Source organism: Panthera uncia (assembly GCF_023721935.1).
Source record: "Panthera uncia isolate 11264 chromosome A3 unlocalized genomic scaffold, Puncia_PCG_1.0 HiC_scaffold_12, whole genome shotgun sequence".
Classification (NCBI taxonomy): domain Eukaryota; kingdom Metazoa; phylum Chordata; class Mammalia; order Carnivora; family Felidae; genus Panthera; species Panthera uncia.
In genome coordinates, this window is record NW_026057579.1 from 31,809,946 (window position 1) to 31,833,380 (window position 23,435).

The following is a 23,435-nucleotide window of genomic DNA, read 5'->3' on the forward strand; positions in this document are numbered from 1 at the left end:
ATGTTATTGATTAGTTATATATTATTAATATGTCATGTGCTGGTATCACACAATCGCATATTGTAATTGATATAAAACAAAATCTGGATGGCTAGTGTATATTTGGATTATGCATAAAACAATTCATTTCTTTTCTTCTAACAGCGGCAGCTCCTGTAGTACCTGAACTCAGCAGTGACATAGACAGCAGCAACTTTGATGACATAGAAGATGATAAAGGAGATGTAGAAACCTTCCCAATTCCTAAAGCTTTTGTGGGAAATCAGCTGCCTTTTATAGGATTTACCTACTATAGAGAAAATTTGTATGTGATTTGTTTGTTGCATTTTTATTGCTTTCAAGACTGTGCTATAAGAGTTGTCTTACTGTGATACTCTGGACTATAGAAGATAAAGTGTTCATTTGTTTTAAACTGCTGAGTTTCTCAAAAGGACTATCAAAAGTTACTTTTCATTTAATTCCATTATTTCTGAATGTTGTATTCAGTTACAAATGAATGCAAGGCACTGTTCTGTATTCTTTGGGGGATACAGAGTAAGACCAAATACGTACTTTTGAAGGAACTTATCAACTAATGACGGATATAAGAGAATAATATAGTCGTAATGAAGGGTAGAATGTGATATTTGCCTTATGAAAGGTACTGGGCCACCTGGGTGGCTCAGTCGGTTCAGCGTCTGACTTTGGCTCAGGTCATGATTTCATAGTTTGTGAGTTCGAGCCCAATCAGGCTTGCTGCTGTCACACAGAGCCAGCTTCGGATCTTCTGTTCCCCTGCTCTCTCTCCCTCTCTCTCATAAATAAATCTTGGGGCACCTGGGTTGCTCAGTCAGTTGAGCATCCAGCTTCAGCTCAGGCCATGATCTCACAGTTTGTGAGTTTGAGCCCTTCATCGGGCTCTCTGCTGTCAGCACAGAACCTGCTTCACTTCAAATCCTCTGTACCCCTTTCTCTCTCTGCCCCTCCCCAGCTCACACTCTCTCTCTCTCTCTCAAAACAAACAAACAAACAAACAAACAAAAACATTAAAAAATACCTACATTTTAAAAAGGAAAAAAAGAAAGGCACCAAAATATCTGAGGTGGTTCAAATAGAATGGTTCTGAAGAAAAATAAAAGTCACATCTTTGGGGTGAGGGTATGCAGTCAGGTAAGACCTCAGGGAAGGGGTGGCGTTTGTAAAAACAAGAAAGGGTTTTGAGTGGCCGAGATGTGGGGAGGTTAGGTGACAGCTGTGGGCAGGTGAACCATGGAAGCCAAAGTGTGGCCTGTTAGCACGCGTTGGGACAGAGTAGTGTGGTCCTAGGGCTCAAACACAAGGTGCTTATTGCTGTATTTTGATCATTTGGAAGACCTAACGAGATTGCGAGTGTTTTGCCTACAATCTCTCCATGTAGCACAGAGCCTGGCACAAGACCAGTAAGTACTGATTGACTGCAGTGAGTATTGGGTGTAAAGATTAAAAACTGTTGGAGTTAAGCAGCAGGTGATTATTGTGTGCTATACTGAGGGACTTTTGACTTTGACACGTAGCGAGGCATTAAAGACATTGGAGAAACATATTTGAGAAACTTGGTACTTCCATGTATGGAATGGTAGGGGGGACCAACCATTATGGTTTGCCCAGGACCGAGGGGCTTCCTGGGATGTGGCCAGGGACTTTCATGCTGAAACTGAGAAAATTCTAGGTAGACCAGGATGAGTTGGACACCCTGCCAACAGTAGTACTCTAAAAACTCTTGTCATGCTCACTGAGATGAGGATATGAGTGCCTGGAGAAACCCAAGCATATTTATAGGCAGTGAGGAAGGACCCAGTTAAAGTGAGATACTGATATTTAAATAGAAGTGATGACTTATGTATTAAGACCTGGGAATCAAGAGATGTTATCTTTGAAAAGGAGGAGAGGGGTCTCTTTTCTAGAAGATTTCTAGATAAGATAGTTCTAGGAACTCAAAATGAGATGAAGAGGGGGAAGATATAGGCCATATAGTGACTCCAGTCTCAACAATATTAAAGACTAGAACATCAGATAAGAGTGGGGGGCAGAACAAGTGCAGCATTTTAAATTATCGAGAATGATATAAATGTCTAAAGGGGAAAACAGTGCTTCATTTAAAATATATTGAAGTAAAAAAGAGAAATCTTTGTGATTGGAGTTTAATTCTGAGAATAATTTGGGGATATTAGAAAATGGATTAAAATGACATGCAAAGAATTTATCTCCTGTCTTTCCCTCTAGGTTATTAAGTGACTCTCCATCTTGCAGAGAAAATGATTCAATACAGTCAAGGAAAAATGAAGTACGTATAAATTTTCACTATTTAGTCACATGTTCGACTAACTTAGTAATATCCATGTGTTTAAAAAGTTCATTTGATGCTACTTTTTGAACCATTTTCTGGTGTTCTTTGTTGTAATACAGTTCACAAAACATTGAGATGATGGATTTATTTGACAGGTAGTATTGTGGAAGATAGGTGGCTAGTCAAAAGATGAATTAAACATAGCTCTTAGGCATAGTTTTAATAGCAAAAAAGTGATAGGTTTATAAACATCTACAATCTCAGAAAATTTTATAATCTTAGTACTCTAAAAGAATATAGATAATAAGCTCTAAGGGTACAGAAATTGTGGAGAAATTAATATTTTGAGTGGGAATGAATTCAAACAAAGGTTAATTTTATCAAACTAACAATATTTTGCGGCCTCTATAATTTGTAACCATACACAAAAGTAAATCGTGCGCACGCATACACGTTAATGAGGATGCTAACATTTTCTCCTTAAAATTTATAGAAAGTAAAAAGATTGGTTAGATAATTTTGGCCTGATTTATTTTAGGAATTTTATAAAGCATGCATACATTTTAAATTTCTTTTTTGTTTTGTTTTAAATAGGAAAGCCAAGAGGTATGTTGATGTCACTTATGTTGAAAAACTGAGAAAAACACATCCCTCTGACAATGTTTTGATAGAGCCATTTTCCACCTAGCATTTGGAGTGCTACATCTACTTAAGAGAGAAGTTCCCAGCCTTGTTTCTACCAAGTATTTCTTTTATTATTGCCCCTATGGATTTATTGTTTAAGTATCTATTATGTAATTTTCTTGTTTTTATTTATTAAGGGTATACAACTGATAGTAAGAATTTTGAATGAACAAGTGAAAACAAGCGTGATCAAATTATACTAATGTAATAATAGCCAAAAGTAGTTAAACAGGACTTGTTCATTGGCCTGCGTGTTCTTATTAGGGAAAAATGATAGTTTTGCTTAAGATGTATAAAATATTTAAGAAACCATGAGTTTCTTAAAGAAACCTAATCAGTAGAAAGAATATTGGCCTTGGAATCTAATAGACTTGGATTGATTTTTGGCACAGCCACTTATTAGCTAAGCCATCTAGAGAGTTACTCACCTTTTTTGAGTTTCAGTTTCTTTATCGAGTACATACAACACTACCTACCACCTTTTTAGGGTTGTTGTTAGGGTTGATGAGACAGTATTTGTAAAGTGCCTAACATGGGACCTAAGGCATAAAAGGCACTCAAAAAGTTGAGCCCTTTATGAAGGTAATGATGCTCCAAAAATGGATTATTTAATACGTAATATAACTGCAGTTGGTTTAAAGATCAACATATCTGGCCTAGAAGAAGATGTAAAGCATGGCAAGGAAATGACTTATAATCAATTAGCCGCCATTCCTGGAAGACTCATTGACCGTAACTCCTTATAGTAGTGTTCCTGGCACTGTGTAGAAAGATCTAAAGAAGAACTTATTCTCATTTTTAAGAGAAGTAATATATTCTTGAGCAAGTGCAGTTAAATATTCCAAATATTTGTTTCAGATATAGACCTTTTCATCTTGTAAGTACACTGTGTGACCGTATTTTTACATAAATAATCTGCAGAAGAACAGTGGAGCATATCAGAGGGTATCCTTTATTCATAATGAATGAGAGACTTGGCGTCATAGAAGAATTCTGCCAAGATTAGAGCGTCTCACTCGTATATTTATGTCATGTTTACATACATAGAAAGCAAGAGATGGAGAATTTTTTTCCTTAACGTTGGTAAAAGTCACATTAAGAAGGTACAAAAACTACCATTATAAAGGATCTTATATGAAGCTTAAAAAACAGCTTATCCTTGTCTTTAAGCCTCTCATATTTTAAATGTGACCAAAATTTATAATTATAGTTTCTTGTTTTCGGACAGATTCAGAAAAAACTATACACGTTAGAAGAACACCTTAGCACTGAGATACAAGCCAAAGAAGAATTAGAGCAGAAGTGCAAGTATGTTGTTTAGATAACGAAATGTTGTCTTTTAAAATTTAAGTTCAAACGTCTTACCAAAAAGGAAGAGTTATAAAGTAATTATATGATCGTCTTTGAATTTATACTAAGTAAATGTTTTTATTGTAAATCACTGTTTCTTTTGAAATCCTTTAGATCTGTCAATACTCGCCTTGAGAAGGTAGCAAAGGAGCTAGAAGAGGAGGTAAAGTTGCTGTATGCTTTTCCTTAACATTGTCGTTTGCTGCAAATTGTGATGCCTACCTTCCCTGCAGAGAGGTGTCTTAGAACCATATTAACACCCATCTTGATGTACAGTAAGACCCACCTTATGTTGCACTGGCGAACAGGACTAAAGTTACAGGATAACCTTGGTGATAAGCCTCATTTTGTTACGGGTTTGCAAACTTGAGTGAATTTAGAATGTGTAGATATTTCACGTAAAAAAAATTGGCATTTGTGTCAATTACTTGGCCTAACAACAGAAAGTGACCATTGTTTCTTCTTTTAAATTTCTGTTCCTAACATTTCAGATCCATAGTTTATATTAAGTGAAGATGGTTCAGTGGTAATGGAAGTTATGGGAAGTTTGACTTTCAGTAGTAAACCATTAACAGTATCGCCTTAATAATTTAAGAGAGGTGTGCTATTTTGAAAGTAATGGAAAACGTTATTGTCAGTTTTAACAAAACAGCAGTTACGGCCTTTTTTAAAGTTCTTTTTTATCTGCTTGAAATACTAAAATTGTGTTTTCATTTGATTTGTATCCATACTTTCCTTCGATAGTAACTTTAAGCATTATTTCAGATTACCTTAAGGAAAAATGTGGAATCAGCATTAAGACAATTAGAAAGAGAAAAGGCACTTCTTCAGCACAAAAATGCAGAATATCAGCGGAAAGCTGATCACGAAGCAGACAAGAAACGAAATTTGGAAAACGATGGTTTGTGGTGTAGAATATTAAATACTTACCAAGAAAAAAATTAAATGTGTATGTATGTGTGTGTTGTTGAAGCTTGCCACTGAAATGCTTTTTTTTTTTCTCACAGTTAACAGTTTAAAGGATCAACTTGAAGATTTGAAAAAAAGGAATCAGAACTCTCAAATATCCACTGAGAAAGTAAATCAACTCCAGAGACAAGTAGGTCAATCTCCATTTGTAATAGGATATTGAATTTTCTTGATGATAACTTACTAATACTAATTTTAATTGGGAATGTTACAAAAAGGCCTTTGCCTCTGATTTTAAAGGGAAATCATTAGGAAACTATTTGTAGGTTTGTTTCTTACTTTAGTTTGTAACAGGCTGATAAATAGAAGTATTTTCATTATATACACTCGTGTTTGTTGTTGTCTGTTTGATTTTGAATGAAATAACAGCTGGATGAAACCAATGCTTTGCTGAGAACAGAATCTGATACTGCAGCCCGATTAAGAAAAACCCAGGCAGAAAGTACAAAACAGATTCAGCAGCTGGAATCTAACAATAGAGATCTTCAAGATAAAAATTGCCTGCTGGAGACTGCCAAGTTAAAACTTGAAAAGGAATTTATCAACCTTCAGTCAGTTCTGGAATCTGAAAGGAGGGACCGAACCCACGGATCAGAGATAATTAATGACTTACAAGGTATCATAAAGTAGAGATTGCACTTGAATTCATCTCGATGATTTCTATTTCGGAAATAACTTTAGATGATGGATGTATGTGCTGGAATAGCACGTTTCTGAATATACTACTCTGTTATGTGAAGCATAACATATGGAATGCATCGATAGAAAATTTTATGAATAGAAGGTTTGCTTTCAAATAGTGTGAAATATTTTCAATTATCAAAAACCACCTCCCAAAGTGACGGTTTGGGTTCCAGTTGACTTAGCCATAAAGCACTCTACCAACAATTATAAAACTTCTCAAAATTTTTTACTCTTAATTTAACATATATATACTTTGTGGGCTTATTGTTTTTAAAATGTTGCAATTTTAGGTAGAATATCTGGCCTAGAAGAAGACTTAAAGAACGGCAAAATCTTATTAGCAAAAGTAGAGATGGAGAAGAGACAACTACAGGAGAGATTTACCGATTTGGAAAAGGTAAAACACGTTCAGCTTTATATTTTGTAGGAAGATGACAAAGAGTTTTAGATTGGAAAACTTAACTCTAAAATAAGGGGTATCGGTATGGTTTCAGTGGATGTTTCTCCCTAGGGACCCAAGGAAAACTCAGATTTTGACTACAACGTATCTTTAAAATGATAGAAAGTTACAATGGCTTTTGGCATTGAAAAGTTTTTCTTTAAAACTTCTGTAAGCCAGGGATGAGTTTTAGGCTGTGTGCAGTTAAGGTGTTATTTTTGTTCACTTATCCATTCTTTCAAGTATTTAATGTATCGCCTGTGGTAGAAATATCAAGATGCAGTCTTTGCTTGCCTTTAACAATCCCACAGTGGGGCCTCCTGGCTGTCTCAGACGGTAGAGCATGTGACTCTTGATCTCTAGGTCATGAGTTCAAGCCCCCACATTGGACGCGGAGCCTGCTTAAAAAAATAATAGATTAAAAAAAAATACAATCTAAGGAGTAGTACCTAAAGTCACTGATAAAGTACACGGATAATTCTAACACAGCGTGGTAAACAGACTGCTCGAAGAATGGACAGGGTATATTGGACGCACAGGACGAAGCCCTAATCTGACAGGGCAGGATTGGTTGGCAGGGTAAAGGCACATTCTGAGTTGGGCAGGACAGCAGGAGCAAAAGTATGAGGATGGGAAATAGAAAAGGCGTAGCTGGTTTATTTAACGCTAACTGCTCAATAGTTCTGGAGTATAGAGCAGGGGTCAACAGATTTTAATCTTTTAAGCAAAAGACAATGAATATTTTAGGCTTTGAGGGCCATATAACCTGTTGCAACTCAGCTCTGCTGCAATACGTAAAGGAATGGGTGTAGCTGCGTTCCAGTGAAATTTTATAAAAATAGACATCAGGCCAAAATGCACCTGAAGACTGCAGCGTGGTTCTCATGTCAAGTGTGAGGAATTCACTGACCAGAAGGAGCTACAGACCTAGGCATGAGCTAGATCATGTGAGAGTTTGAATATTCTGTTAAACTTAATTTCTCTAGGCAACGGACCCAGCCACTGAAGGGCTTTAAATTAGATGCTCTTTTTAGACATACATTTAAGATAGATCGTTGTGTACCATGTGTGGAGAATAAATTTGAGGAGGACAGGATAAGAGGGGGGGAGACTAGTCAGAGACGTTTTCAGTAATTCAGATGATGGAGACTTAACTAGTACGGTGGTTAAAAGGATGGAAAATGGGGGTGAATCTGGGAACTATCTGGAGGTAGAATATTTGGTGGCACTTAGTGATGGATTAGATAAGGCATATGTGTGGTATTTAAGGAGGAGTTCTAGGCTCTTACATGGTGACAAGATATATAATGGTAACAGTAATTCATAAAGAATAAAGGGGAGAGACGAATGAAGGGAAATAGCTCTTTTAGAAGAAATGATGACAAAATCTATTTTAGTCCTAAGTTTGAGGTGCCTTAGGATGTTCGTAAAGGAGTAAACTATGTTGAAGCTAGAAATGTTTGAGAGTCATTGGTACAGAAGTAGCTGAAGCCGTGTGAATGCAAGAGCCTATCTCGGAAAAGATTGTTTAGAGCAATGGTTTTTCAGGGCAGAGTTGATTCCTCTGTTGTTGGATTGAAAAACCTCATTTTTAGGGGCTCCTGGGTGTCTCAGTTGGTTAAGCATCTGAAGATCTCTTGATTTTGGCTCAAGTCATGATCTCAACAGTTAGTGAGCTCAAGCCCCGCCTCGGGCTCTGCCCTGACCGTGTAGAGTCTGCTTGGGATTCATTCTCTCCCTCTCCCTCTCTCCCTCTCTCCCTCTCTCCCTCTCTCCCTCTCTCCCTCCCCCTCCCCCTCTCCCTCCCCCTCCCCCTCTTTTCTGCCCCTCCTCTGCACATGCTCACTTGCTGTCTCTCTCTCTCAAAATAAATAAACTTAAAAAAAGAAAAAAATCATTTTCAGTGTTAAGGATTTATTTGAAAAACAAAAGAAATATTTACATATATGATACAAACTATAGAAACAAAGAATTAGAAAATCTTTTGAGGATATAGAGAAAATAGATTGACTTCTATTATTAAAGTGTCCCAACTTAAAACAAGTCTCTTATGTGGAATATCAGGGTAAATGGTAGAGGATCCTGAAAATTTGTCATCAGATACAGCAAAGGGAAATATTAGATAGGTTTTAAAGGTGAGAAATCATGATATAGAAGCTTGAAGTGGCTGAAGAACGCTGCCTCCAGAGAAGACCAGCATTTAAGGAATAGCTGGGGGAAAACTTCATAGGTGACAGAAAAGATGAGAACAGGAAGCGGGGAGCCAAGTGAGTGCACTCAGGTATGTCAAGGAAATAGTTTCAGGGGCAACAGTGAGTCAAAATGGGGTAACTACTGAAAAGTGTTTGTCGAATCTGGTGGTGAGAATATCATGTGTTACTTTATTGAGATCACACACTCTCAGTGCAGCTCCCCAAACGGTAGAGTGGAGGGATGGGGCCGTAGGTTCAGCAGGAGGTGAACAGGTGGATTCCGTGGATCATTGTTACAAGAAGTTTGAGTGAAGGGGGGAGGGAAAGTATTGAACATTCTTAGCTTGTAAAAAACAGCTTTATAAGTTTTTGAAATTGTGAGCCAGTCTTTTTTGTTGATCGCTGCTATTCTAAATCTTTAATAGGAAAAGAACAACATGGAAATAGATATGACATACCAACTAAAAGTTATACAGCAGAGCTTAGAACAAGAAGAAGCTGAGCATAAGGCTACAAAAGCACGGCTGGCAGATAAAAATAAAATTTATGAATCCATTGAAGAAGCAAAATCAGAAGCCATGAAAGGTATGCCTTTTTTCTAAGAGGGTTTTTCTGCAGCATTTTCCTAAGAATTGATTCAGTAGTCAACTCTTGATTTTGAAAAACATTTTTTTATATTTTATTGTCAAATATCGAGAACCGGAAAGAAAAACATTAGGGAAGCTTTATATACATATCATTTTTTCTCTTTATGGCAACGATCATTTCTAAGATGTAAGTCCCAAATACCGAGTTATTCAACCAAATATAAGGATCAGAGAGAAATGAATATTTCAGTGATAGCAATAGTAACAGGCATAAAGAGCATGAGGTTCTAGATGTATCTTTTCAGATTTGGGGGGATATGCTGTTTTTGTAATATTTAGTTTGACATTTACCAGTTTGTTGCCAGTTTATGCAAAATAAGTATTTTGGAAATAGTAGTTGACCTAACTAGAATACAAGCTCATTGAATATTTTGAACTCTGTCATGATGAAGATACTAGCTAGATCTGGTCAAAGTCATCCACTCCTAACGAATATAGGGTAAAATAACAGAGTTAACTTTTCCACAAACCAGCCTGTATCTTGGAATTGTCTTAGGATAATTTCTTGTTTTCCTAACTGACTGTTCATAATTATGAAGGATTTGAAATTCCAAAGGAAATTAATAAAAGACTCTTGTGAAAGATTCATAGAACTCTTAAGCAGAAATTTTATTTTAAATTGAAGCATAACATTTATGAATAATTTGGAAAAAAAATAGCCTTTTAATTAATGAATGAAATTTAAATTGGAGCTTTCTTGCTTAAAATCAGTTTAGTTTCAGGCAGTAATTAAGGATGTTAAGAGATGAAATGAGTGCTTTATTTAGAAAAATCTAATTACAAGAGTGGAAATTAGTGGGCCATGTTTCCCTGTCAGGGGCCTAGAAGATAGAGTTGAATTTCTTTTGAGGTGTAATTCAAGTGACACACGTGTAACCACCACTCAAAACAAGTCATGGAATCTGTGTTTTCATCACCTACTCAGTAAGTTCACTTATGCCCCTGTCTATTCTCTGTGCCCACATTAGAGTGATTGTTTTTTTAAGTGAGTATATCTGTCCATGCGTTATCTCTGAACTGATAAAAATGAACCAATTCAGAGTAATAGTACTTACCATTTTTTTTTTTTTTTTCAAACTCCTTTTTAGAATACTAACATAAGATGTATGGTGACTTTCGTAGTTTATAGGAGTACACAAAATTTAAATGTTGCTGGTGCTCAGACCGGCTCTAAAAGCCTTTGGCTTTTCCACTGCCATTCCGTAGCTTCCTTTGATTAAGACTATGGCTTACTAATGAAAACTAGTCATGTGACCTTGTCTAGTTATTTAACCTTTTTTGTGCCTTGTTTCTTCTTAGACAGGTAAGAGTTTTAGGTTGTTTTGAAGACCAAGTGCAATGACACGTGAAAATGCTTAGAAATATTAGCTGTTATTAGTGGAATGTGAAGAATAGTTTCGTTTTTTCCACACTTTTGAAGGCAGTTCATTAAAAAGTGAAAATTCATAGGCTTAATTTTCCCTTATATAACTTCATAATACGATAATTCAATATTGAGCATTAGGTATGAAACAGCAGAGGAGCCCAATTGGATTTGAAAAGATTTTCTAATCAGTACATCAAAAGGTAATCCTTTAATGGTAATAACTGACATTTAATAGGAAATCACTTGTTTAGACATAAACTTTGCCTGTTCTTCACTTTTAAAAGCCTTTTCTGATTAATAAAACAAATTAAAAGTTCATTACAAATCATTTAGAAAATTCAGGAAAGTATAAAGAAGTAAGTAAAGATTAACCACAATTTTACTAATCAGGATGCTATTTTGTATATTTTCTGAAATTTTTATACCCTTTTTGCTTTTTTTCTTGGAAAATAATACTGTGAACATTCTCTTTAGGTCTTTTTAACATTGTCCTTAAATACTGAGCACTTACCAAATTCTTCTTGTATGCCAAGCAGCTATTAAGTGCCACACAGATAGTAACTAAGAATCTTCGTCACATCCCCGTAAGGGAGAACAGGTAGTGGTATCAGTCTGCAGATGCGGAAATTGAGCCTCAGGGAGCCTAACTGACGTGCCCTGTAAGTAAGTAGGATGTGTCGGAGACAGGGTTTAACCTCAGGAACTTCGGTCCCAGCGGCTTGTGCTTTGCCATTTCCCCAAAGCCTAATTGTCCTTCTCTGCATAGTGATATGCTAATATGGAAAGAGCCATAGACGTCATAGAATCTACCTGGAATGTTTTAGGGTAAGAAAAGTAACACCAAGAGGCACAGGGTAGCAGGAAAATGAAATAAGTCTTTATTAAAAAGATGTAAGCCTCTTTTAGAATCATAAGTGAAGGCACAATTTTACTTCAGTTAGAATAGATGCAATATTGCAGAGTGGTCGATTTTTCTGGACACTGGAAATAAAACTCCTGATTTCGAAGCGTGAAACTGTTGACATTTCAAACACATTAGGGAGAGTGATGAAAATATTAAATTGGAAATTAAAAAAAAGGCAGCATCATTTACAACAGTTTTCATGGCATGGTGTCATGTATTTGATACGCTTTTTTGGTATGTGAATGCACAACTGTGTCCATTTTTGTGGCAATAGAAATGGAGAAAAACCTCTCAGAGGAAAGGACGTTAAAGCAGAAGGTGGAAAACCTGTTGCTGGAAGCTGAGAAGAGATGCTCTATATTAGACTGTGACCTCAAACAGTCACAGCAGAAAATAAATGAACTCCTTAAGCAGAAAGATGTGCTAAATGAAGATGTGAGTATGAAGTTTACTAATAAGTAATAATAAACTATGTAATGAATTCATAGTCCACGTAGGTTTAGCCATAATGTTGGTTTCATAATTAAAATTTTTTTCTTATAATCTGCAACCTTTAATTTTACTGCATTTGGATGATATGCTGAATGAATCATAATTTAAAATTTTTAAGTTATTTTTACCCTAAAGACCATATTTTATTTTAAAAAGTACGACATCAGAAATACGAAAAATATTTTACTGTGAAGTGAATTAGCTGCCTAAGGACAAAAATCTGTTTTGCATGATCATATTTGCTGCAAGCTTCATTGATAAGAAAAATCAAAATCAAGGGGTACCTGGGTGGCTCAGTCGGCTAAGCGTCCGACTTCAGCTCAGGTCATGATCTTGTAGTTCATGATTTCTCCTTCTCCTTCTCCTTCTCCTTCTCCTTCTCCTTCTCCTTCTCCTTCTCCTTCTCCTTCTCCTTCTCCCTCTCTCATTCTCTCTCTGTCTCTCTCAAAATAAATAAACATTAAAAAATAAATCAAAGTCAAAGTAATTTATTTATATACCAAGTATACAATTTATTTTTTAGATCAGAAACTTGACATTAAAAATAGAGCAAGAAACTCAAAAGCGCTGCCTTACACAAAATGACTTGAAGATGCAAACACAGCAAGTTAACACACTAAAAATGTCAGAAAAGCAGTTAAAACAGGAGAATAATCATCTCATGGAAATGAAAATGAGCTTGGAAAAGCAGAATGCTGAACTTCGAAAGTAAGTAAATTGTTTGAGACAAAGTTTTATTCATATATATGAGTATCCACATGTAAATTATCTTAATTTTGGTTTACCTGCGGGTTTTCTTTTGATCATTTTCTTGACCACATTTGCTCTCTTTTTCTGTTTAAGTAATGTGTTGAGTGCCGCTGTTATCCCTCGAGATTATATTTGCTTCCCCAACGATTTTTTTTTACTACTTCTACCTGTTGCCGCCTCTGTAAATGAATAACCAAGTATCACTAGGCATTTGAGGAAAGTGTTCAGTACTAAAGAGAAAGACTGTGATAAAGAAAAAGGAAACGTACCCCCAGATGAGGAATATATTAAGGAAAGAAGAGGAAAGCACAAACAAAAAAAGCCTATTAGTAATAATTAGTATTGATCAAACCTTCTAGGAGATAGTACTTCCATTAAACAAGAAGCCGGCATAAAGCAAAAAGGGCAGCCAGAATGAGAACGAGCTGTTAAAGATGAAAAATGACCGCACATACATTTATTAGGATGGTTTGAAGAAAAATTCAAAGAAATTTCATCGACTGTGGAAGAAGAGGGCATGACGTAGAAGGTGTGTGGCCCAGGGGTTCTAGCACCAGACAGAGAAGTCTAGAGAAGGAAGGAAGAGGAGCAAGTTGTTAGAGAAATAATGGAAAACAGGTTTCCCGTGGCGGGAAGAGAAGTCTTCAGATTGAAAGGACTCAACCGAAAATAAGTGAAGGGAAGACCCGCATTTGGACGTGTTCTCGTCAAATTTCAAAAACAAGAGAAAGGGTGGGTGGGAGTATTGCGGTTCTCATCCCGGACTGGGGAGGCTGTGGTTTCTGGTTGATGGAGCAGGAAGTGAGGCTTGGCTGTATGGCTGAGGCCAGTGATACGGCTGTGTTAGGAGAGCTGGGGAGAGGTGAGGGATAGGAAGAGCTAACTCCCTACTCTGGCAGCAGGGAACTAGTAAAGAAGAGTTTAAATTTGTGTCAAGAAATAAGCTGAGATGTGGAGGTAGTTACCAAAAGAACAAAACGGAATTGAAACGAAGTGAATTCCTCCAGGGGAGTGAATTGAGGGTGTGAAGACGTGTGGAAAGAGAGACCGCTCCCTTTCTGGCCGTTTTTTTCTGTGCCATTCTGTACTTTTTCATTGTAACCATGTACGTATAATGGGTTATTTTTTTGAAAAGTACTTGTCTTAAATACCTAATAAATGTTAGGTGTTTAAAGTTACACGTAAGTGGATGATGGCAGCTCTTCAAGGATATTAAAATTATACTGAGGTTTGCTGCAAATGGGCTTAGCCGATGACGATGAGATCATTCCAAAAATTGACCTTTGATATAGTATTAATCAGCATCTTTCCCATTTTTGACTCAGAAAAATTAGAATCCTCGCTTTTAATAGCAGGCACCTCAATAGTAAAATACAGATATAACACATAAAGTGACAATGAGTGATAACTTTCTTTATGTGGAGGTTTTAAGAGCCAGTAAGTAAACAAAGTGACCAAATTATGTTAAATGAGAATAAGAATAAAAGCCTTAAGTAACACACAGATTGAAAACAGTATGATTAAATCATTTGGTCTGAGTCTTTCTTGCTGTGTATATTTTTAAATATCTAGGTGGTATTTAAATGTCTTTTCCCTATAAAATACTCAGACTAAACAGTAAATGTTCCCCTTAATGAATGCAGACGTAGTTCATCTCGCCAGAAAGAATCTACTGTGATAGTTCGTTATTTACTCTTCTGTATCTGTACAGTGTATGTAGGGTTGAGTTTTTTGCAGATTTTGGAGCGTTTTTGTTTTCTAATTGTATCATATATGTGGTGTTCTTCTCCAATTTGCCTTTTTCCCCTTAGCTTAGACTTGGAATAATTGTGATTTTTATGTTTTCTTAGTAACCCTAGGATTTGGGGTGCCTGGGTGGCTCAGTCAGTTAAGCCTCCATCATTGGCTCAAGTCATGATTTCACAGTTTGTGGGTTTCGAGCCCCACATTGGGTTTTCTGCTGTCAGCACAGAGCCCACTTCAGGTGTCCCTCTCTCTCTGCCCCTCCCCTACTTGCACTCTCTCTCTCTCTCTCAGAAATAAATAAACATTAAAAAAAAAAAAACTCCAGAATTTATTTCAATACAACCTCTTAAATGGGTTGTGAGGCTCACTTTTTATTTTATGTATTTTTTATTTAATTTTATTTCTTTATTGAAGATATATGCATACATATATGTAATAATGCATACAGAAAAAACACACAAATGATATGTAGAGCTTCGTGAATTTTTACAAAATGTACAAATCTGTGCAATTTAAACATCTACATTTAAACATAAAAGCTAGGGGCGCCTGGGTGGCTCAGTTGGATAAGCATCCAGCTTCAATTCAGGTCACGATCTCATGGTTCATGGGTTCGAGCCCCTCGTCGAGCTCTGTGCTGACAGCTCAGCCTGGATCCTGCTTCCGATTCTGTGTCTCCTCTTCTGTCTCTATCTGCCCCTCTCCTGCTGGTACTCTGTCTCTCTCTCTCAAAAACAAATAAACACTAAAAAAAATTTTTTTTTTTTTTTTAATAAACAAAAAAACTTGTGCGTCTTTCCTCCCCTCTGGCCCCTTCTCAGTTATTTCTTCACTCATCCTAAGATGACCAATTCTCAGGTCCTCTTTTAATTCTACTAGTTGGGCAGAAATGGCTGATCACAGTGAATGTGTGACAATATGTAATTTAGTATTACTGTTCTAATATATCACTATTTGGTCTCAGCACCCCCTTACACTCTTAAAAATTATGAAGGGCCCCCCAAAATTGTTGTTTATGTGAGTTATATCTCATGATATTTTTTGTGTTAGAAATCAAAACAGAGAAAATTTTATTTGTTTAATTTACTTACTTTAAATGTTTATTTATTTTGAGAGAGCGTGGGAGCACAAATGGCAGAGAGAGAGAATCCCAAGCAGACTTGTGCTATCGGCGCAGAGCCTGATGCAGGCTCGAATCCATGAACCGTGAGATCGTGACCTGAGCTAAAACCAAGGGTTGTATGCTCGACCGACTGAGCCCCAAAACTGAGAAAATTTTAAAACACAAGAGCATACAAACATATTTCATTAGCTGTTGGAATGATGACATCATATGTTATAGAACTTTAAAAAAAAGTCTATACTTACTAGTGAGAGAATGAGAATTTGAAAAAAAAAAAAACAAAAAAACCCACCACACTGGTGATTAGTATTACGAAAATAATTTGACCTCTTGGGACTTCTTTTTTTTAAAGGCTCCAGGGATGCCCAGTGGTTCCCTAGGCCACATTTCAAGAGTTGCTGGTTTAATATATAGGTAGCTTATTTGAACCTTTGCTTTAATGTCCCCGCAGAGAACGTCAAGATGCAGATGGGCAAATGAAGGAACTCCAAGATCAGCTTGAAGCAGAGCAGTACTTCTCAGTAAGTTCCGGATACGTTAGTTTGAAGATTGTCGTGTTTGTAGAATTAAAAGTTTGCTGCAGAATGAGGAAAACGATTCTTGTCTTTAGGATAGATTCTTCTAGCAAACATCAGACAGATTGGGACAGGATGTTTCGTACCACACAATTCATGTAGAAAGAATAGCTGGGCAAGTGACTATTGATAGCTTAACAGAAATCTATTATCATTGCTAGAAAAATAGTTCTAAGCACATCAGTGAAGTTGATTTAAAAAACATTGCTTTTTGAGGAAGAATTTTCATGAAGAAATTGTCATTTTAATGTTTGCATTTTTAAAATCAGTTTTAAAATATGAAGTAGTAATGTCACCTTTGTTTCATTTAAGCCAACAAAATTTCCTTGTCTAAATTAGTAGTATACTTCTTTGCCTCTTTATCCTACCAATCTGTGTCATTTAATGAGAAGTTCTGATACCCAGTTGAAAAGCAAGCTTCTTGGGGCGCTCGGGTGTCTGAATCCATTGAGCGGCTGACTTTCGGCTCAGGTCACAATCTCACAGTGTGTGAGTTGAAGCCCCACTTCGGGCTCTCTGCTGTCAGCACAGAGCCTGCTTCAGATCCTCTGTCTCCCTTTCTCTCTGCCCCTCCCCCACTCTCTCACACGGGCCTGAGTGTGTACGCGCTTTCCCCCCCCCCCCCCCCCAAAATAAATAAATAATTAAAAAAATTTAAATCAAGCTTCCAAGTTATTAGCAGAACTTGTATTAGTTACTTGGTTGATTACTAGAAAAGCCCATTAAACTATCAGTTTGCTCGGAGGCCCAACATTACTCAGTGTTCAGGAACATATTTGTGTTCAGCTTGACTTTTTGTGTGGATAGACCTTGAATGTAGAAATAATGTTCCTGCTGATGGTGATAATGGCGGTGACATGTTTCTTCTGTTCTATTTTGCTGTTTAGACTCTCTATAAAACACAGGTGAGAGAACTTAAAGAAGAATGTGAAGAAAAGACCAAACTTTGTAAAGAATTACAGCAGAAGAAACAGGAATTCGAGGATGAAAGGTACAGAAAGAGATTCTTATCTCTTTTGTTGATAACTGGGCACTCAGCTCCTAGAACAGTACCTGCTCTGCCCTCAGTAAGAATTTGTCGATGAAGTGTATTAGAAACTTGGACTTCCTAGTGAAAATTGAACATTAAAATCATGTATCATTAAAATGTAGGGACTCCTTGGCTGCTCAACTGGAGATCACCTTGACCAAAGCAGATTCTGAGCAGCTGGCTCGTTCAATTGCTGAAGAGCAATATTCTGATTTGGAAAAAGAGAAAATCATGAAAGAGCTTGAGATCAAAGAGATGATGGCTAGACACAAACAGGAACTCACTGAAAAAGATGCTACAATTGCATCTGTAAGTAAAGTTTTTTAGTCCTTTTTTGATTTTAATTAAATTACTGTATCACAAATGTTACTTAGAAGTGCTAGGAAAGTACTGCAGACAGAAATGAAAAGTTGTATATTCTGGCTTTGGGACGTTTTAGCCAGTTAACCACTAGCTTCTCAGTGTCGTTTGGCAGAAAGAGGCTCACAAAAAGAACTACTTGCAATGGCTCTGCCTGTTGGTAAATTCGGAGTGAAAGGACTAAAGGGAAAGGGAAAAAGCAAAAGCAGAAAACAGTATAAACCATTTTTTTCTTGCTAAACAAATCTTAGTTCAGAAGAATCTTGAAACTACCATGAAGGTAGTCATATGTAACTTGAAAAAAAAAATTATAATGAGAGTTTCAAAGAGAAGGAAAACATCAAGTAGTTGAATTTGTTTTATCAGTTATCCGGGTCATTAAAATGGTACATTGATTAGAAAGTGTGGCATCGGAGCCAGGGACGCTTATTCCCGTTCAGTGGAAATAAGTAGGGAGGCCAGAAGTAGACTCTCGCACATAAAGACCTTGGTCTGTGAGAGCAGTGTCGACAGACACGTCGGTGGGAAAGGATACAGATACAATGAAAGGTTTGGGATGACTCTTTTTGTGTGGGAAGGAATGAAGTTAGATCCTTACCTTTTACAACATAACAAGAATAAATTCTAGCTATCTTAAAGATCTAAAGATGAAAAAGAAAAACTTTAAACAGAAACTTACTGTAGCAGAAGTCCACAAACTGCAGGGAGAAGATACTTGTAATGTTTTTATTAAACGGGATTTGTGTCTAGAACACATGTGGCGCTCTCGAGCTCAATGAGAAGAAGTTAAACAATCCAAAAGAAAAATTGGCCAAAAGAGAAAACCCTAAAAACATAAGCAGATACTTAACCTAAATACTCTTTAAGAAAGGCTAGATAAAACAACTTTGAAATACCATTTCGTATCCATTACGATGGCAGAATTCAGTATCTCATTTCAAGCGTTTGAAGTGTGTGGGAAATGACGTTCTTATTTAAAGCTATGAGGAGTATAGATTTAGTATGGTATAGTATAGTGTATAATGTGGCAATTTAAATATTATTTATTCTAAATATGAAAAATTAAATATTCATATAATCCAAAGAAAGTTGATGTTAAGATAAATATGGTAGAGAAATTCAGGTACAATTTTTATAGCAGCATAAATGTTTGTAATAGCGAGAAATTCAAATGTCTTAGCAGTCAGTCTTCTCAATAGATGAATGAATGGATAAATGATAGGTGGTAGAAGATGGGACTGCTGTATCACTTAAAATGATTTAATTAGATCTTTATATATCAACAGTTTAATTCTTTTTTTAAGTTTACTTAAGAGAGAGAAAGTACACATGCTTGAGCAGAACAGAGTGGGGGGCAGAAAGAGAGAGAGAGAATCTCAAGCAGGCTCTGTGCTCTCGGCACAGAGCCCAACACAGGGCTCCATCCCACAAACCACAAGATCATGCCTGAGCCGAAGTCGAAGGTCGGATGCTTAAACGCTGAGCCACCCAGGCATCCCAACAATTTAATTCTTAGTATGATCTCCAGTGAAAGCAATTACAGAAAGATACAGTGTGATGCTGTTTATGGACAATTTAAAATCACATAAAACCACGCTATATGTTATGTGTTTGTAATAAAAGGATATAATCATTGATGGGAAGGATGAGCATAGAATTCACAATAAAATTTCTTTGGGGAAGGAAGAATAGGAATAGGATTTGGAGAGAATAAAAAAGGATGTCAGCGTCTTTAGTAAAATTTTATTTCGTTTTAATATGTCCTGGAGGAAATACTACAGTTAAAAATTTGTTTACTCTGCATGATGAAATGCAGAGATCTGTTATGGTATTTGTTTGTTTTTAGTTTATTAAATGTTTTTCTCATTAAAAATACCACTAAGGATCTTTGAGAGAAGGGCAATGTTTTTGCTTCCTGGGGTGCATATGAAGTCTATCACAGTCAGTGAAGTTTTCACCAAGGGTGAATTTCGATAAGGTTCCACAAAGCCACGAAGCATAGATATAGATGTACTTAGAAAAATAAGAATTTTAGCAACATTCTAGGATATTTTCATTTTGAATTATTGCTTTATAACTTAGATTTTGTAAATTGTGATAGGATTTTCTTTCCGCTTTCGTTCTTAGCTTGAAGAAACTAACAGGACACTAACTAGTGATGTTGCCAATCTTGCAAATGAGAAAGAAGAATTAAATAACAAGTTAAAAGATGCCCAAGAACGTATGTATGAACAAAGAATAAGGTTTATATTTTAAATATGCCTAATGTTTTGTCAGTTGTTGTAATTATTAATATAATTTTTGCGTTTTTCCATATTTCAGAGCTATCGCGGTTGAAAGATGAGGAGATAAGTGCAGCCGCTATTAAAGCACAATTTGAGAAGCAACTATTAACAGAGAGAACACTGAAAACTCAAGTATGTGTAATAAAGTCTAAATGTGATTTTGAATTCTTTCAGTTTCTTCTCTCTTTTACATTTTACTTCCAGCATTACAGATTGGCTGTAGCAGTCATTGAATGAATCAGTATTTGTGAACCAATCACAATGACCTGATTTTTGCCAGATTAGAAGAAGCTAGATGTGGTTAGCTTTGTCCAATTCAGTGTTTACTTACGGTTTCCTTAATTTTTCCATATGGAATCACACTCCCTCCTAATTTTTTATTGTAATCTGGTAAGTTTTTCTGCTTTTAAGAAACTAGGGAGAGTAAACATTTGAGCATCCTTCTGCCAACATTTATGGTTGTACATGCTGCGTGAATCTTTGTGGGTCCCACATGCTTAGTTCTCTGGTTGAACACACTGTATTTTATTAATGTGGTGCCACTGCAGCATTCTCGTCCTCCAGGATGAAAGTGGATCTGCCTCGTAAAAGTCTCTCTAGGAACTAAAAACTCACAGTAATAGAAAGTGACATTAGATCAAACCTGATGTAATTTAAACATTTTAAATTATATTTCTTAGAAAACATGAGCGTGAGAAACAAATGTAGGTTGGAGAAGGGTAACGAGTAATGGAGGGTGCGTTACTTAATATAGACAGTGTTTCTCTGTCACCCTGTATGTACAGGGAAGGAGATTATTAGTGGTCATATAACTTGCTATTGGTAAGTTATCAAGAAGCATCGATGTATTTTATTACATAGTTATGTTTATGTTTTTAAGGCTGTGAACAAGTTGGCCGAGATCATGAATCGAAAAGAACCTGTCAAGCGTGGTAGTGACACTGATGTGCGGAGAAAAGAGAAAGAGAATAGAAAGCTACATATGGAGCTTAAATCTGAACGTGAAAAATTGACCCAGCAGATGATCAAGTATCAGAAAGAACTGAATGAAATGCAGGCTGTAAGAATACTTTCTGAACTCTAGATCCAAGACTTCTTTTTAAGAAGAATTATTTTCGTGTCTGCACATATTTTATTGGTTATAGGACATTTCTATTACTTCATAATTGTTAATTGAATTAAAGGAAGTTATGAGGTATATGGCATCAGATTAATTTGATGTAATTTAATTTCTTGTAGCAAATAGCTGAAGAGAGCCAGATTCGAATTGAACTGCAGATGGCCCTGGACAGTAAAGATAGTGACATTGAGCAGCTGCGGTCCCAGCTCCAGGCCTTGCATATTGGTCTGGATAGTTCCAGTATAGGCAGTGGACCAGGGGATGCTGAGGCAGATGATGGCTTTCCAGGTATGGATTTCTTTTCAGCTCTTGGGCTATTTTTATTAAACGACTTCGTCTTAAAGATAAAGCAGTTGATTGTTTTAAGCCCTATGATTGATTCTGCTCTTGAGAAAAATGTTTGTCATTTCTTTAAGAAAAGCCTACTCCTTGGAGTGGGGATTCAAATGACAGTTTAGACTTACAGTGTTTATTGATTTTTGACAAAGATGTTTGCGAAACAATGCAAAAGAAAATTCCACGTTTGCTTAAGTTAGCTCTTTATGTATTACAGGAAGCTCTCTTCTCAGGTTTTCATTTTATTTTCTCTTAACTTCTTTCTGCATTCTTACTTCCTCTCTTGCTGGATGTTTAGTTCATATCACTCAGTCACGCACTATGGAATCCCTGTCATTCACCTACCAACGTTCCTCTACTTCTCTCAATATTGCCACTAAGCCTTCCAGTTCTCATATGCTTCTTGACTCTGATTCTGACTCAGAAGAAGAATCTTTGCCTTACTTACCCATTTCATCGGAACCTGATGGTACAGGTGATATCCTGAAAATCTTTCCCCTTTGGGGTTTGTCACCCTCCCCTTAATTTCAGTCCTTCTGCAAAGTTTTTGTAACATCGACTAATTATCCACTAACAAATTGTCCTGGTCTCCGCTAAAAAGAAAGTGCTGCATGGATAAAGAATTTTTAAAGGTATTGTCACATGGCATTGCTACTATATTTGATAGACTTATTTTGTCAACTTCAGATCATTAAAGAGCATATGGTTTTACCGTCTGTTTCGTCCATTTTCGTCCAACAAGAAATTCTTCCTGAAGTTGCATATCAAGAGTGACAAGTACAAAAAAAGCACGTAGACTGTTTGCGAGGATGTATATAGGTTTTCACTGAGTGCTTAGCCGGTCAACATTGTGTTAAGCCTTAAAAGACAGTTCAACCCAGTCTCGGTCCTGAAAGGACTTAGAGTTGAAGTGAAAAACTAAATGGACAACAAAAAATCACTATGTTGAACACAAAGTTAGGATAAGTGCAGGCCTAATGTAAATGCAGTGGGAAATTAGCGTATGAGCAGCTGAATATGAGGTAAAATTTAATCCCTTACTAATTGAATGCAAAGTGAAATAGCTATAGTTTTTTTATATTGTTGCCACATTTCCCAGGTATAAAACAGTATATAATATAAATCATAAGTAATTGTATTGAAGTTTTAGATTTTAGCAGTAAATTTCAGTCTTACTCAAATTGTTAGATCATCTGATTAAGTCCCTTAAGTTGGTGTAGGACCACATCCAGACATTTCACGTTATGTGGGCTGTTTTTATAAATGTTTATTTATTTGTGAGACAGACAGTGAGTGTGAGTGGAGATGAGCAGAGAGAGAAGGAGACACAGAATCTGAAGCGGGCTCCAGGCTCTGAGCTGTCAGCACAGAGCCCAGTGCGGCCCTTGAACCCACGAACCGTGAGATCATGACCTGAGCCAAAGTCGGACACTCAACCGACTAAGCCACCCAGGTGCCTGTCTATGGGCTGTTTTTAATGGCAGCATTTCTGTTGTAGAGTCTGAAGGTCGTTGATGTAAGAGAGTATATATAGGTACTGGAGTCAGAGTTGTGTCCTCGTGTGACGCAATTTATGGAAAGCATCTAGCATAGTTCAGTAGGTGATTATTAGAATAACCTCCAAAAATGCTGGTTTGCCCCTAGTTATTTCGTTAAATGATACTGATCAGATGCCTTTGAAACAAATTCTAAGGATTCAGGCGGTTTCCTTTGTTGAACTAGAATTTTACCAATTTTGCTGTTTTGGAATTTAGAAATCTTCTGGTTATATTGCTACTTATTAACCACATGTGATCTGTAATTTACACAACTTTATTTAATTTTATTTTAGCCATTTAAAAAATCCATTTTCTCTGAACATGTAATTATTAACTTAAAAGATTTTCTCTTCAAAGAAGATATATATGCAGTAAATCTATAATTAGGCCTTCTTCCAAAGGAAAAAAATTCTCATATAGTTGTATCAGTGAGAATAGAGAACTGCTTCTCTTTTTTTGCAACTTTTCTGCTGAACTTTGCAGATGCACAAATTTAATCAGCAGGGGGCATTTGACCATATAAACTATAGCGTATATAGT

General features: G+C 36.5%; 1 protein-coding gene across 1 annotated transcript in view; it reads left to right on the plus strand.

The window, feature by feature from the left end:
* The window catches only part of ROCK2 (Rho associated coiled-coil containing protein kinase 2), a 136,531-nt gene that overhangs the window by 98,560 nt on the left and 14,536 nt on the right, over positions 1-23,435 (plus strand). The window contains exons 9-27 of the mRNA XM_049652519.1: positions 145-304; positions 2,242-2,302; positions 2,900-2,911; positions 4,218-4,297; positions 4,454-4,502; positions 5,105-5,240; positions 5,347-5,438; positions 5,678-5,924; positions 6,283-6,389; positions 9,049-9,208; positions 11,815-11,975; positions 12,556-12,740; positions 16,103-16,172; positions 17,114-17,217; positions 17,379-17,565; positions 19,744-19,837; positions 19,939-20,033; positions 20,782-20,961; positions 21,141-21,309. Of these exons, the coding sequence (XP_049508476.1) occupies positions 145-304; positions 2,242-2,302; positions 2,900-2,911; positions 4,218-4,297; positions 4,454-4,502; positions 5,105-5,240; positions 5,347-5,438; positions 5,678-5,924; positions 6,283-6,389; positions 9,049-9,208; positions 11,815-11,975; positions 12,556-12,740; positions 16,103-16,172; positions 17,114-17,217; positions 17,379-17,565; positions 19,744-19,837; positions 19,939-20,033; positions 20,782-20,961; positions 21,141-21,309 (2,349 nt within the window). The remainder of the gene's footprint in view (positions 1-144; positions 305-2,241; positions 2,303-2,899; positions 2,912-4,217; positions 4,298-4,453; positions 4,503-5,104; positions 5,241-5,346; positions 5,439-5,677; positions 5,925-6,282; positions 6,390-9,048; positions 9,209-11,814; positions 11,976-12,555; positions 12,741-16,102; positions 16,173-17,113; positions 17,218-17,378; positions 17,566-19,743; positions 19,838-19,938; positions 20,034-20,781; positions 20,962-21,140; positions 21,310-23,435) is intronic.